The following is a 15,262-nucleotide window of genomic DNA, read 5'->3' as shown; positions in this document are numbered from 1 at the left end:
CTCTTCTACATCAGCGAGACACAATTGGGGGACCACTTTGTTGAGGACCTTAGCTCTGTACATAACAGGCAGGATTTTCCAGTGGTCAACTATTTTAATTCCAATCCCCATTCCTTTTCGATATGTCAGCCATGGCCTCCTGTACAGCAATGATGAGGCCACCCTCAGTTTGGAGGTGCAACTTATCATATTCCTTCTGGGTGGCCTCCAACAAGACTACATGAACATCAATTTCTCTAACTTACAGTTATTTCTCCTCACCACCCCTTTTCTCTTTCACCATTTCAGCTTCCTGCTTACCCCTTCCCTTCTCTTCATTTGCCTATCACTTCGCCTTAGTGCCCCTCCTCCTTCCCTTTATCCCATAACCCACTCTCCTGTCCTATCAGATTCCTTCTTCTTCACCTCGTTAAACATTTCTAACACCTCTCAGATTCTCACTTCATCCCATCTATCTTCCACCTCACCTGGCTTCACTTATTACCTTCTATCTTGTCCACCTTCCCCTTCCCTCACCTTTTTATTCTGGCATCTTCCTTCTTCCTTTCCATCCCTGAAGAAGGGTCTCAGCCCGAAACATCAACAGTATATGCCTTTCCATAGATGGTGCCAAGACTTACCGGGTTCCTCCAGCACTTTGTGTATGTTACTCTGGGTTTCCAGCATCTGCATAGTCTCTTGTGTTTATGATGTGCTGGATGGGTGGAGGCTCGTGCTGAGATCATTGCCTCTTTTTTGCTTCCTGAGGAAGTGAAAGTGCTGGTGCACTTTCTTGGCCAGGACGTCAAAATTCAAAGTTCTAAGTAAATTTATTATCAAAGTCTAGATAGTTGGAGATTGAGGCAGGTGAGAGGCATTGCACTTCTGGAAATCAAAAGTTAAGGGAAGGTACACAGATAATGTCAAGATTCTTAGCAGTTTTGGGAGGGATTTGGAGGCTTTGGACGTGTTGCCTGGATTAGAGGGTTTTAGCTAGAAGGAGAGAATTGTGTATTTCATCTTTCAATAATATTTGAGTAATCTGGTATATATTGTTTGTTTAAGCATTCTTTTTCATTTAAATAATTAATTACAGATTATGTGTAAAACATGTTAATTGCTTATGTCAGCATGCTACTAATTGATATGTGCATGCCTTGCTTCAGTTAAAGACAAATTCAGACCCATATTTTCAGACTCGTGTGAGTTTCTTTGAATTAATTTTATGCTTTTAAGAGAAAACAAAACAGAGTGGTTGGAAAAATTAGAGTTGTTTTCTCTGCAGCAGTGGAGGCTGAGGAGAGATCTAACAGTATTTTATGAAACTATGAGAGGCACAGATAAATGGAAATGCTGATGAATAAGCAGAAAAGGGGGGGATATGGATATTGTGTAGGTAGAAGTGATCAGTTTAGTTGTGCATTTAGCTATTAGTTTAGTTCGTTCAGCACAACATTGTGAACCACAAGAGCTGTTTCTGTGCTGTACTGTTCTATGTTCTAATGCCGTCTTGCCATTGCTTATCTGCAGTCTTTGTTTTTCCTCTTCAGATACCTGCCAGCCTTACGATTCCTCTTACCAGCTGCACAACTTCACACTTCCCGACATTAAACTCTATTTGCCAAGTTGTGCCCACTCACTCAATTTATCTGTATCAGGTTACTGAGTCCAAAATGCCCATTAAAACATACTCTCCCACTTACTTTGTCTTATCAGCAAACTTGGTTTCCTCACCCGCTTGAATAACTGGAAATACTGAGCTTCCAGTCATGGCTCTGGTCATCCTGCAACCAGCTCTCTGTAAAAGCTGCTCTATCATACACCTACGTATGTTTCCATTTGTGCTGTTAACTTATGTACCTAGTTGCAAAAGCTATCTTCATTCAGATATGGAGCTTTAAGCTTTGAGAGTTTACACATTTGTGCTTACTCCCAAGTTACTTTCTGCCATAGCACTGTTGTGCTGAAGAGAGCTGGTCTATGTATATCAATACTCACCACCTTCTACAGATGCTCACAGGGGAACATCCTAACATGCTGTATCACGGAAAATACTCTGGTGTGCTCTACAACTGATTGTTAAACTGCCCAATGCAACATAGGCACCAGCCGACCTGCCATCAAGGATATATATACAGAAAGATGCTGGAAGAAGACCAGCAATATACAGGAGTCAACCCACCCTGCCTGTGGTCTGTTTGTCCCAGTCCCATCAGGGAAGAAGCTATTCAGCATCCATACCGGGGCCACTAAACTCAAAACCAAGTACTTCCCCAAGGAGTTAGTCTGATCAACACCTCCACCCATCAACCCAGCCATCAACCTCACCACCACCACTAAATACACATCACCTAGCATCACTTCATGTACATACAATCTGTCTATGTATATAACAATTAATTTGTGCATAAGATTGCTTTTATATTTATAGTTACTGTTTTTACTTAATGCTGAAAGTAAATGAATTATCAAAGTACATATGCATCACCATATACAACTCTGAGATTAATTTTCTTGTGAGCATACTTTATGTCTTCCTTATGCTTTTTATGTGTGTTTTTTATGCTGCATTGGATCTAGAGTAACAATCATTTCCTGAAGAATGACAGTAAACAGTCTTAAACCTTGTACGTTGATTGGATCTTTACTTATGTTTGTGTTTATATGTCTTATCTCAGTTTCTGTTCACACTGTACACCTCAGACTTTCAGTACAACTCTGTGTCTTGTCACTTGCAGAAGTTTTCTGATGACTCTGTGGTGGTTGGGTACATCAGAGATGGGCAGAAGTTGGAGTACAGAGGACAGCTAGACAAGCTTGTGGAGTGTGAGAGGAATCACTTGCTCCTGAATGTGACCAAAGCCAGGGAGATGGTGATTGATTTTAGGAGGAGGAGGATGGTGATGTGTCCGATTTACATTCTGGGAGAAGAGGTTGCTGTGGTGGAGGAGTACGAATACTTGGGTGTTCACCTTGTCAACAGACTTGATTGGAAAACCAGCACCAAGGCTGTTTACAAGAAGGAGATGAGCAGACTCTATTTTCTAAGGATGATGAGATCCTCCAAAGTGTGATCTTTCACCATCCTGTCATAGCAAGTGCAATCTTCTTTTCAGCTTTAATTTGGGGAGCAGCATTGGTGCTGTTGATGCAAAAAGACTAAATAAACTCATCAAAATGGCTGGGTCTGTCCTTGGCTACAACCCAGACTCTTGAGTTACTGGTGGAGAGGAGGTCACTAAACATACTGTTATCCTTTATGGATGATCAGGTACATCCTCTCCATGACCTACTGAATAAGCAGCAGAGCACCCTTTCAAACAGACTCATTCAGCTCCACTGTCACAATGATCGTTATAGAAAACCTTTCTTACCAAACGCAATAAGCACATACAACATTCATCTCTGCTGGACAGGAGAACACATCATAGTACAATAGTCTCTGTTTTATTATTTTGTACATTATTATTGCACATTGGTAAATTATTATTGTGTATATTACTATTCTATATTTTATTATTAGTTAATATTATTATATTTATTATTATTGCTAAGTGTGTTTTTAAATGTTGCTGCCATAATGAAATAATTTCCCACTTGAGATCAATAAAGTATGTATGTATTATTATTATATAATCCATTTATTGTGAGCAATTCCACAAGAAATCTGTTAGTACTTGCTACTAAGAGCAGAAAAAGTTGAAAAAAAGAAAGCAATACCTCTTCAGATGCTATTTCATAGCCGTCAGGATTCAAAGAAGGAAGAAGATGGATTCTGGTGGTATTGATCAAAGTCTGAATCCTTTGGTTTCCACTCAAGTACTCAGAGCACAAGTACTGTGCAAGGTAAATCAGAAGCTCTCTTCCCAATGCTTCATTGCCATGTATATTTGCAATGTATTTAAATTCTGGCTCAACTGAAAGGTAAAATGAGATTTATGGTTAGTGCACCATTTATAAACTTAGTTAGATTTCATTTGTCAATGAAAGGGTTTCTTTGTCCGAATTTCATAAGAGAAATGCACCACGGTACTATAGTGGTTAGTGCAAAGCCATTACAGCTCAGGGTGTCAGTGTTTGGAGTTCAACCCTGGCATCCTCTATTAGGAGTCTCTGTATGTCCTTCCCATGGAATGCATGGGTTTCTCCGGTGCTCCGGGTTCCTCCCACGGCTGAAAGACGTACTGGGTAGGTGAATTGGTCATGGTAAGTTGTCCTGTGATTAGGTTAAGGCTAAAATGGAGTGACTACTCCGCATGGTATCGTGAAAATAAAGTCTGGACTTCTGTTTGTACTAAAAGTCAAAGTAAAGTAAAATCACACTTGACATGATCCATTAGTTTCTAGCCTGGCGGGTTGATTAACTTTGTCCAAAGTGATCTAAATAATTGCATTTTATACAGAGCCTAAATTACCTCATGTAAATTTTCTCTTTAATCTCCCCATCCTGCTTGAGTATAATCAGAGTTTTAAAAAAGTACTGGATCCAGGTTCCAAAATATCACCTTCCAAGCTATGTAGTTATTATTTCCCTCAAGAGTAGCCCTTGACAGCCTCACTCAAAACATAGGTGGAGGGTCAGGCCAGTGTTCAAATGTTGTGTAAGTTTAACTGAGTGAGAGGGGAGTTGTGGCTCACAGCTAATGTAAATCAGAATAGATGTCCAGCCTTGAAAACTTCATATGGTTCATATGCCTGGAAGCAACAGAGCTGTCCTTGGCAGAGACTTGTTGGGCTTATTCACATCCAGCAGCCCCTCGGATCCTGCTGGAGCTCTGATCCCCTGCAAAGTCTTTCACAAACTGACTGCCCAGGACCCCTTTCATAAGTTCTTGGCTGTAGCCTGCTGACTGTACTTTCTACTCCACAGCCTCCTTGCTGTGAATACAAGTGGATACCAGACAGGAGTCATTTAACTGATGCACAACTTCAGCATTAGTGTTAACTCCTGGTGCCGGGCTCCAGACCCAAATGCTAGACACTCAGGTCCAGTTTAGTAAAATATATCAGTAAAAAAAAGCTGTTGCCTCTTCTCAGGTTCCATTAATATTATTCCAAACAAAGATACTGAAAATAAATGGTGAGAAGAGAATTGACAAGATTAATATGAGTTACTTACGCTCTTCATGTTCACCAGGATTGTCTGAGAATTCAATTACGTAAAGGTCTTTGCCTTCATAGCTACGGCCAAGAGTGTACAATAACGATATATCTGCACAGATTGACGCGGTCTGCTTCAGCAACCTTTTCATTTCCACGTAACTGTGGTGTCTGAACTCCAGCGAGATAGGGAAGACATCAGGCTCATCTGTCATACTTTCTTCTGTCAAAGAAAATGACCGTGGCTTAAACTCCAAATGCAAATCTATGTGTAAGTTTGACAGATTGAACAAATAGTTCTTAAATATATAGTGAGTCAGATATGCTTTACTCTACCATCCTTGCTTTAGTTTCCTTTAGTTACTGTTCAGTTTCTCTCACATGTGAGAGAAAGGTCTGTTCCTGATTTTCTTTAAATGAAAAATCTAGAGAACTCTACAGTGATGCCTGATCTGGCATTGTCCCACTTGTAGCTTGGCTCGAGTTAAAATAAACTCCAAACGCACTCAGATCATTCGGCTGGAAGAAATATGAGACAACGTCATTGGCAGCTTGACCTACTGTCCCACAGATTACACCTGAGAAGCTCAGAAGTGATTACTTAAATGTGAACAACTTTTATTTTTAGAATAAATTAGCTTGGAGGTTTATGTTCGGCTTGATCTTATTTGGTGGTAGCAAGCATGAGGAGCCAAAGGTATTACAGGAAAATTGTGAGCATGGATAGAAGACCAGCTAAACTAACAGAAGGCAAATAGTGAGTATAAGGAGGCCATTTTCTGGCTGGTTGCTAATGTCTGGTCATGTTCTGCCAGGATCACTGGTGGATCCACTTCCTTTCACGTTATATATTAATGACCTAGATGACGGAATTGATGGCTTTGTGGCCAAGTTTGCAGATGATGCAATGATAAGTGGAGGAACAGATAGTGTTGAGGAAGCAGGGAGTCAGCAGAAGGTCTTGGACAGGTTGCTTAGGTTGGCAAAGAAATGGCAGATAAAATGCTGTGAAGGGAAGTGCACTTTGGTTTAAGGAATAAAGGTATGATAATTTTCTAAACAGGGAGAGAATTCAGAAATTGGAGGTGCAAATGGACTTGGGAGTCCTAGTCATAAACACAAGAGATTCTGCAGATGGTGAAACTCTTGAGCAACACGCAAAACATTGGAGGAAATCAGCAAGTTAGACAGCATCTATGGACAGTCAAAAGTTTTGTGCTGAGATCCGACATCAGGACTAGACAAAGAGAGGGCAGAAGACAGAATAAGAGGGAAAGGGGAAGGGAAAGAGTTCATGCTAGCAGGTGGTAGGTGAGACCAGGTTTAGCAGGGGAGTGGTGATAAACAGGGAGGTGATAGGTGGAAGAGGTAAAGGGCTGAAGAAGACGAAATCTAATAGCAGAGGACAGAAAACTATGGAAAAGAGGGAAGGATGAGGGGAATCAGAGGAAGGTGATGGGCAGGTGAGGAGAAGGGGTGAGATGATAACCAGAATGGGAATGGAAGAAGAGGAAGGGGAGGGAAAATAATTACTGGAAGTTAGAGAAATCGGTGTTCGTGCTCTCACCTTGGAAGCAGCCCAAATGAAATATGAGGTGTTACTCCTCCACTCTTCAACCAGCAGCATGGGTAACTTCACTCACCCCAACACTGCACTGATTCCACAAACTATGGACTCACCTACAAGGGCTCTACAACTCATGTTCTCATATTCATTGATATGTTTATGTATTTGTCTATCTATTTATTTATTTGTTTGTATTTGCACAGTTTGTCTTCTTTTGCACACTGGTTATTTGTGTATAGTTTTTCATTCATTCTACTGTATTGCTTTGTTCTACTGTGAATGCCTGCAAGAAAATGAATCTCAGGGTAGTATACGGTGACATACAGGTACTTTGATAACAAATTTACTTTGATCTTTGAGTGTGGCCTCATCATGGTGATAGCAGATGCCAGAAACAGATATGTCAGAATAGGAATGGGAAGTAGGATTGAAACGTAACCATCAGGAGATCCTTACTTTTGTGGTGGATGGAGTGCAGGTGCTCAACAAAATGGCCGTCCATTCTGCATGAGGTCTCATCGATGTACAGGAGGCCACACTGGGAGCATAAGATACAATAGTCACCCTAACAGATTCGCAGATGAAGTATTGTCTCACCTGGAAAGATTGTTTGTGACCCTGATGAGAGAGGAGGTATAGGGCAGGTGTATCACTCGTTCTGATTGACCACAAGACCATAAGACATAGGAGCAGAATTAGGCCATTTGGCCCATCAATTCTGCTCCACCATTCAATCATGGCTGATCTTTCTTTCCCTTCCTCAGTCCCATGCCCAGCCTTCTCCCTGTACCATTTGATGCCACGTCCAATCAAGAACCTATCAAGCTTTCCCTTAAATACACCCAACAACCTGGCCTCCACAGCTGCATGTGGTAATAAATTCCACAAATATACCACTCTCTGGCTAAATAAATTTCTCTGAACCTGTGTTTTAAATGGGCACCCCTCTATCCTGAGGCTGTGCCCTCTTGTCCAGACTCACCCACCATGGGAAACATCTTTTCTATATATATTCTATGCAGGCCTTTCAACATTCGAAAGGTTTCAAAGAGATTCTCCCTCATCCTTCCGGCAAGTACAGACCCAGAGCCATCAACCATTCCTCGCATGATAACCCTTTCATTCCCAGAATCATCCTTGTCAACCTCCTCTGGACCCTCTCCAATGCCAACCCATCTTTTCTTAGGTGAGGAGCCCAAAACTGTTCACAATACTCAGGGTGAGGCCTCATGCATTGATAAGTGCCAGGAGTGAAATCAGTGGGAGGAACGAGTGGAAAAGAGAGTCACATCGAAATCAATCTCAATGAAAAGCAGGGAGTTGGGGTATCGAGGGACAGACGTGCTTAGTGGTAGGATCCTGTTAGAGATAGCACAAGTTACAGGGAATGTGTGCTGGATACAGAGATTCCAGGGTGCTATGTAGGACATCTCCTATCAGGTTTCTTCATCTTCATCCCTTTGCCTCTTCCACCTTATTACCTCCCAAATTCTTACTTCATCCCCACTGCCCTTCCATGCTTACTGACCTTCCCCATCACCTGGCCCTGTCTACAAGCTGCCAGCTTGTGCTCCTTCCCCTCCCTGACTTTCTTGTTCTGGCTTCTGGCTCTTTCCTTTCCAGCCCCGATGAAGGGTCTCAGCCTGAAACGTTGACTGTTTAATCCTCTCCATAGATGGTGCCTGACTTACCTAAATTGAAAGGCCTAGACAGAGAGGACATGGAGAGGACGATTTCATTAGTGGAAGAATCTAGGACCAGTGGGCATAGTCTCAGAATAAAAGTACTTCCCCTTTGAACAGAAATGTGGAGGAATTTCTTCAGCCAAAAGGTGCTGAAGTTGAGGACTTCATTGCCACAGACAGAGTATATTTAAAATGGAGGCTGGTAAGTTCTTATCAGTAAGGGTATCAAAGGTTATGGGGAGAAGGCAGCAGGAGGCAGGGGAAAATAAGTCAGTCATGACTGAATAGCAGAGCAAACTTGATGTCTGGTGACAAATGTTCTAATTCAGCTCCTATATTTTTTCATCTAGCAAGGGAATAAGTTGGCATTTTACTGGAACAGGCTGTACATGGGTGGCAAAGTGGTGTAGTAGTTGGCATAACGCTTTACAGTACCAGCAACCAGGGTTCAATTCCAGCTGCTGCCTGTTGTAATTCCTGCCTGTTGCCTGTATAATTCTTGTTCATACAATGCAAACTAGGGGAGATGAATGACAGGTGGCTGAATCAATAAATTTAGGTTTGCATTTCCACCCAAGTCAAAATTTCATCAAGGGATCAGATCTATTTTTTTCACATCTCCTTTGCATGACACACGCTTGTTCGGATGCCAGCTGACGTGCTAAGCATTTCTGGAATTTTCTGTTTTTAATTCAACTTTGTAACATGTTCTGTGGAAGCTGGAAACAAATGCTAATACATAATCAATTCTCCCACCAAAATGGAAATGTACCTACCTGTGTATCTTCCTACTGGATCGTAGCAACCCTCTTCCTCACTTACAAAGAACCTATCACAGTCCATGAAATATGGCCATGCCATTTGTATCATTTTAAATGTATGCTGGCAGTCTCTTTTAAGTGCTTCACAAGAATGTCTGCAGGGTTTCAGAATCACGTTGTTCTCACATCGTGGCGCTATGATGGAACAGCCCAGCAATTTGAGGTCCAAGGTGCATTCCCCATTCATCAGGTTGTCCAAGACACTAATAAGAACATACTCTGGGCTCATCTCTGCTTCTGATCTCGACACTTGACCAATCAGGTTGGGAAACATAATCTTTGAGTAGGACGCAACAGTACAGTAACTTAGATGATTGTTTGTACACTGTGCTGCAGAAACAGAAAATGGAATATGTTACTAACGTTAGCTGTTCAATGCCAAGCTCTGAGAAAAAGAATGGAAAGTGATTGACTTAATTAGATCAAATGGTATTATTAAAATTAATACATTAGACACATACAGGATTTATTAAACAAAACAAAAAAAATCAGAACAAGCAGCACTTCACTTGGTTTTGTGACTTCTTACATTAGCTGCCAACTATTTCAAAAGAACTTCACATCGTCAAGTTTGCCAACATTTGCAAAGGTATGTTCTGCTGTCTATAAAGCTCTGAGGCAAGGAGTGAGCCTGCATCCAGAGCTTCAGATCAGATACGTTAAGCGATTCTGAGAAGTTCCGTTCCACTAGCTTGCTCCCCACAAGAGTATGTCCTGTTCTGCATATTATTTACTTATCATGTGGGAGGCCCAATGTAATTGGGAATGAAAAACAGCTTAGGAAATTAAATAGCTGGCAATATCATTAATTGAGTAGAATTTCTTACACATACACACTGAATAGAATTATAATAATATTCCTTAAGGCGTTAAACATCAAGATGCTTCTCTCACCAATATGGTACTATAACAGAACTTTCTTCTGAGTTTTCAGCAAAGCATCTGGAGCAGGATTGTGATTTTTTTTAGTCACATGACTAATTTATATTTCACTGAAAGTTTAAAATCCATCAAAGTTGATAAGATAAAAATGTGTGCCCTTACCTGTCTCGACAGGTTGAGTCTGACAACGGCCTGAAAGAAATAAAGCAGTGGTTAATATGAATATATAAAAGCTGGCTGCCACACATGGGAAGGGCTACTTCTGATTGAAGTCCTGCATCATAAAGCAGGGGTATCTGCTTTAAAAAGCCATACACTGCAGAGTGTAATTAAGCTCCAACCTTTGATTTTCCTTAGTTCAAATAAAACAGGTTACTGCTCATGCAAACATGAGTTAAACATCTGGGCTGAATGTTCTTCCATACAGACTGCCCCCACTGCTCTGCCCCCTGCTGGCCGGCTTGTCTTCAGCTTCCATTTCTCTGCACAGATGCAGCCCCTCGCAAGCAGTGATCCCGTCAGTCATGAGGGTATGCAGGTGTCAGCAAAGAACAAGCTGCTGGAAGCGCTTTGATATCTCACCAAAGACTCTCGCAGATTTGTACAGATGTACGGCAGAGCGCATCCCGACTGGTTGCATCAACGCCAGGTACGGCGGCTTCGGAGCACGGGATGGAAAGAGGCTGGGGAGGATAGTGGGCTCAGCCAGTTCCAAGATGGACACTACCCTCCCCATCATTGGAGAGATCTTCAAAAGGCAGCGCCTCAAGAATGCTGCATGCATCATTAAAGACCCTCACCATCCAGGGCATGCCCTCTTCTCATTACAACCATCAGTGAGAAGATACCACAAGCTGCAAACCCTCACTCAATGTGAAGAACAGCTTCTTCCATTCCACTGTTGATTTCAGAACAGTCTACTAACCCACAAATATCACCTTGCGATTCCTCACATGCACTTTTTTCGTAACGATTAGTAATTTTTATGTCTTGCACTGTAACTGCAGCCACAAAACCACAACAGCTGTCAACCATAGTAGGCCTGATTATGATTCTGACTCTCAACATCACAGATGGGTCATGCACCATTTATGAAGACTAATGATTGGTCAATGATACAGGTTGGTCTACATTTCAGGACTGTGAATGGAGAGAGAAGAGAGCCTTTGCATAGAGGTGTAGGGGAAAGAGGGAATGGTCAGCCAAAGGCTCGTAGGTAATAAGTTGAGCCAAATGAAGGGGTTCATATTGTGCAGATGGAGTCAGGTGAGAGGGAGGAGAGGGAAGAGCAGATAATAGCAGGGTCTAATAATACAGGGATGAGGGCAGAGGGAACCAGATGGGAGAGGATAAAGACACTAGGTAAAGAAGGGGAAGGGATGGAAAAAGTGAGCAAAGGAGACGAGATGCCGGGTGGACCCAGGAATGGGGAGCACAGAGGATGTAGGTTTCCTGAAATTGGAAAATTCAGTGTTCATACACTACTAGGACATCCGAGTGGAAAATGAAGTGCTGCTCTAGTTTGCATTTGGCCTCATTGTGTCAGTGGAGAAGGCTGTGTACTGAAAGCTCAGCATGGGGATGGGAATGGGACAGAAACTAAAATGACTTGCAAACAGAAGCCCAAAATTACCATTAGGAACAGAGCACTGGTGCTTTATAAAACTGTTCCTAGTCAGTGCTTGATCCCACCATTCATGCACATTGCAAGTGTCAAATGCCTTAGACCAGGTTGGAGGAAGTGCATGTGAATCTCTGCCTCACCAGGAAGGGCTGTTTAGTTCCTTGGATGATGGTGAGGCAGGAAGTGTTAGAACATCCTGTTCTGCTTTTGGTAGATCCATATTTGTTCACCATCTATTTATGATGCTCATTAACAGTAATGTAATGAGATTTTGATTAAGCATATTACTTTTTAATTAGTAATTAATAGGTAGTAGAGAGCATATTGACTAGCTGCATCAGAGCCTGGCAGGGAAACATCAATGCCCTTGAATGGAAAATCCTACAAAAGTTTGTGGATTTGGCCATCATGGTAAAACCCTCTCAACCATTGAGCACATCTACATGAAGCACTGCTGTGATCAGGTAGAAAGCAGAAAACCCTCAGACTCACATCACCAGGTTCAAGAACAGCTACTACCCCTCACCCCTCAGGCTCTTGAATAAAAGAGGATAACAGCACTCACTTACCCATCCATTGAGATGTTTGCACAACCAGTGATCTCACTTTAAGGACTCTTTATCTCATTATCTCATGTTCTTGTTATTTATTGCTGTTTATTTATATTTGGATTTGCACAGCTTGTTGCCTTCTGCTCTCTGGTTGATCTTTCATTGATCCTGTTATAGGTACTATTCTATCAATTTGCTGAATTTGCCCACATGAAACTGAATCTCAGGGTTGTATATTGTGACATTTATGTACTTTGATAATAAAATTTTCTTTGAACTTTGAATTTGGAATTATTTAAGTATTTTAATCAATTGTTTTAATTGCCTCTGACAAAACAATGAAAGACACTTTGATAATAGTGAGCTGAGGGCAGAGCCTTAGTTTCCCCAGTCAAAACCTGGATAATGCTGAGAGCCAGTTCCGCTCTGCACAATGGCCATATCTTGTGTATGCCACAGCAGAGAGGTTTAGCTAAGAGACTGGCTTATGGCTTAAATGCAGCTCAAAATCTTGCTGAACAATTATACTTTCAACATTGGCCAATATTGCTGTCAACTCTTTACTAAAGGAAGTGATACAATATATACTATGCCACCACTTTGTGACGTACGTCCTGTGGCCACTGAGTGTACGGCCGTGGTCATCTGCTGCTTTAACCTATCCACTTCAAGGTTAGATATGCCGTGTGTTCAGAGGTGCTCTTCTGAACACCACTGTTGTAACATGTGGTTACCTGAGTTACTGTCACCTTCCTCTCAGCTTGAACCAGTCTGGCCTTTCTCTCTCATTAACAAATGTTTTCACCCACGGAACTGCTGCTCACTGGCTGTTTTTTGTTTTTCACACCATTCTCTGTAAACTCGAGAGACTGTTGAGCATGAAAATCCCAGGAGATCAGCAGTTCCTGAGATAATCAAACTGTACCAACAATCAGTCACTTTGATCACATATCTTCCCCTTTCTGATGTTCGGTCTGAACATCAACTCAACCGCTTGGCCATGTCTGCAGGCTTTTATACATTGATGTGTTGCCACATTATTGGCTGATAAGATATTTGCATTAACAGAGGGTGTACAGGTGTATCTGATAAAGTGGCTACTAAGTGTATATATTCACTTCTCAAGTGGGGTTCTAGTTAGGAATGTATGCAGAAACTTAAATGTGGTTATTTTGACAGAGCACATTAAACACACATTTTGCAGAAGTTTACACAAACACTCCTATTGTAATCCTGGTTATGAATAGCTATTTTTTGGTCACCCACCTCTATATTGTCTTCTGGTTGAAAGCAGCCTCTACATAGCATTGGTTTTGCTTTTGACACTAGGGTATTAAATGGGTGTGCTGGTAAAGATTCAATAAGTAATCTTGCTTTCCTAGAGCTTCAGTGAAGAGTGTTAAACAGTAATCTCTCTCTTCCTGCTAGAAGTTCATTTTGCAGGATGCTGGCTGGGCTCACAGTCATGTATCACTTGGTACCAATAGATAATAGGGCAAGCCCAGGGATCAGAATGTCTTCCTGCTCTTCATGCAACATTTAGATTAAAATGTGTTGTTTGTCCAGTAGTCATACAGACTGACAAACTGGATGGTGCATTGGGGTAAGAATTTAGCAACAGGAACCTGCCCCCTAGGAGTTCCCAAACAGACTGCTCATCTGTCAGAGCCGGAGAAAAGCTGCAGGCATAATATTGATAGGGAAAGACCAAATAAAATTAACTGAAAGACAAGGCTGGAGAGCACAGAGATGTTTAATGGCAAGCAGAGTTTGGTGGGTAGGGGTCGGTTGCTCCAGACTCATTTTTACTTCCACACATTGGATACATCAATGCTCTGCTAGTTGAGATGTTAATACATATATGGGGTTGAAGGTATAGTCACGTAACAACATTTGAATCTTAACTAGGTTCCAATTCAAGCAGATGTCTCATCCTTTGTCTGTGAAGCTGCTGATAGCTGGAGTCCAATTTTACATTCTCCTTTCTCCATCACAGCTGTCTTTGATCTCAACCTGTTCATCAAAGAGGTCTTGGAGGCAATAGATTCAAACTTTTATTGTTTGGGTTTGAATATCATTACTCAGGTAAAATATCAGAAGACACCCAAGTCCAAGAAACCTCAGACATCAGTTCCTCTTTCAGAGTCAATAACAAACAAAGTGGCAGTTCAAGAGACTTTTTTTTAATGTATTTTCCTATTTTTTTAATATTGGATAAAAATAACAGTCAGAAAGTATGACTGGTTACTGTACAGCTGATTAAAGAGAAATGAGGCATCTTGTGAAATTAGCTACAATTTTAGATTCAAGTTACACAATTCACTTTGCAGAATTGTTGCTTTATGACATTTATGTATGAGGCTTTGAGAAATAATGAAACTTTCAAGTCAAACTATAATAATGAAAACCCTTAAAGGAGCCAACAGCTTATTAAGTTCAATGCTGTTGTAAGATTTATATTTTTGTTAAATTTTGTTGAAAGCTTCATTTTAGTTTTTAATTATTCTGAGACCAAAGTAACAATTTCATGCTAATTTTCAGAATGCATTATGGATGAGGTTTGTAAGCAGATTTACACAATGTCAGTAGGAACACTTTCATAATGAAGTCGTACCAAACTATTAAACGTGCCAGTACATTGAAGCCAATGTGTTTTCTACATTTCAACAGTGTGTACATTTCAGAAGTACCTCACTGGCCATAATACTGTGGATGTTCTCAGATTGTGGAAGACCATAAGGCCATAAGACATAGGAGCAGAGTCAGGTCACCTGGCCCATCGAGTCTGCTCCGCCATTCATTTATGGATGATGCTTTTTTCTATCTCCTCCTCAACCCCAGTTCTCAGCCTTCTCCCTGTAACCTTTGATGCCATGTCCAATCGAGAACCTTTCAATCTCTGCCTTAAATACTCCCAATGACCTGGCGTCCACAGTTGCATGTGGCAACAAATTCAGCAAATTCGCCATCCTTTGCCTAAAGAAATTTTTCTGCATCTCTGTTTTGAAAGGACACCCCTCTATCCTGAGGCTGTGCCCTCTTGTCCTAGACTC

The 15,262-nt window shown here is 41.4% G+C and overlaps 1 protein-coding gene across 1 annotated transcript in view; it reads right to left on the bottom strand.

Annotated features, from left to right (window-relative positions):
• cpz (carboxypeptidase Z) overlaps positions 1-15,262 on the bottom strand; it is a 75,169-nt gene that overhangs the window by 38,491 nt on the left and 21,416 nt on the right. Inside the window, exons 3-6 of the mRNA XM_073043072.1 lie at positions 10,197-10,226; positions 9,108-9,482; positions 5,099-5,302; positions 3,700-3,896 (exon numbers count right to left, since the gene is read on the bottom strand). Of these exons, the coding sequence (XP_072899173.1) occupies positions 3,700-3,896; positions 5,099-5,302; positions 9,108-9,482; positions 10,197-10,226 (806 nt within the window). The remainder of the gene's footprint in view (positions 1-3,699; positions 3,897-5,098; positions 5,303-9,107; positions 9,483-10,196; positions 10,227-15,262) is intronic.

This window comes from Hemitrygon akajei, chromosome 4, assembly GCF_048418815.1.
Source record: "Hemitrygon akajei chromosome 4, sHemAka1.3, whole genome shotgun sequence".
NCBI lineage: Eukaryota > Metazoa > Chordata > Chondrichthyes > Myliobatiformes > Dasyatidae > Hemitrygon > Hemitrygon akajei.
This window is presented reverse-complemented; position numbering and strand designations above follow the sequence as displayed.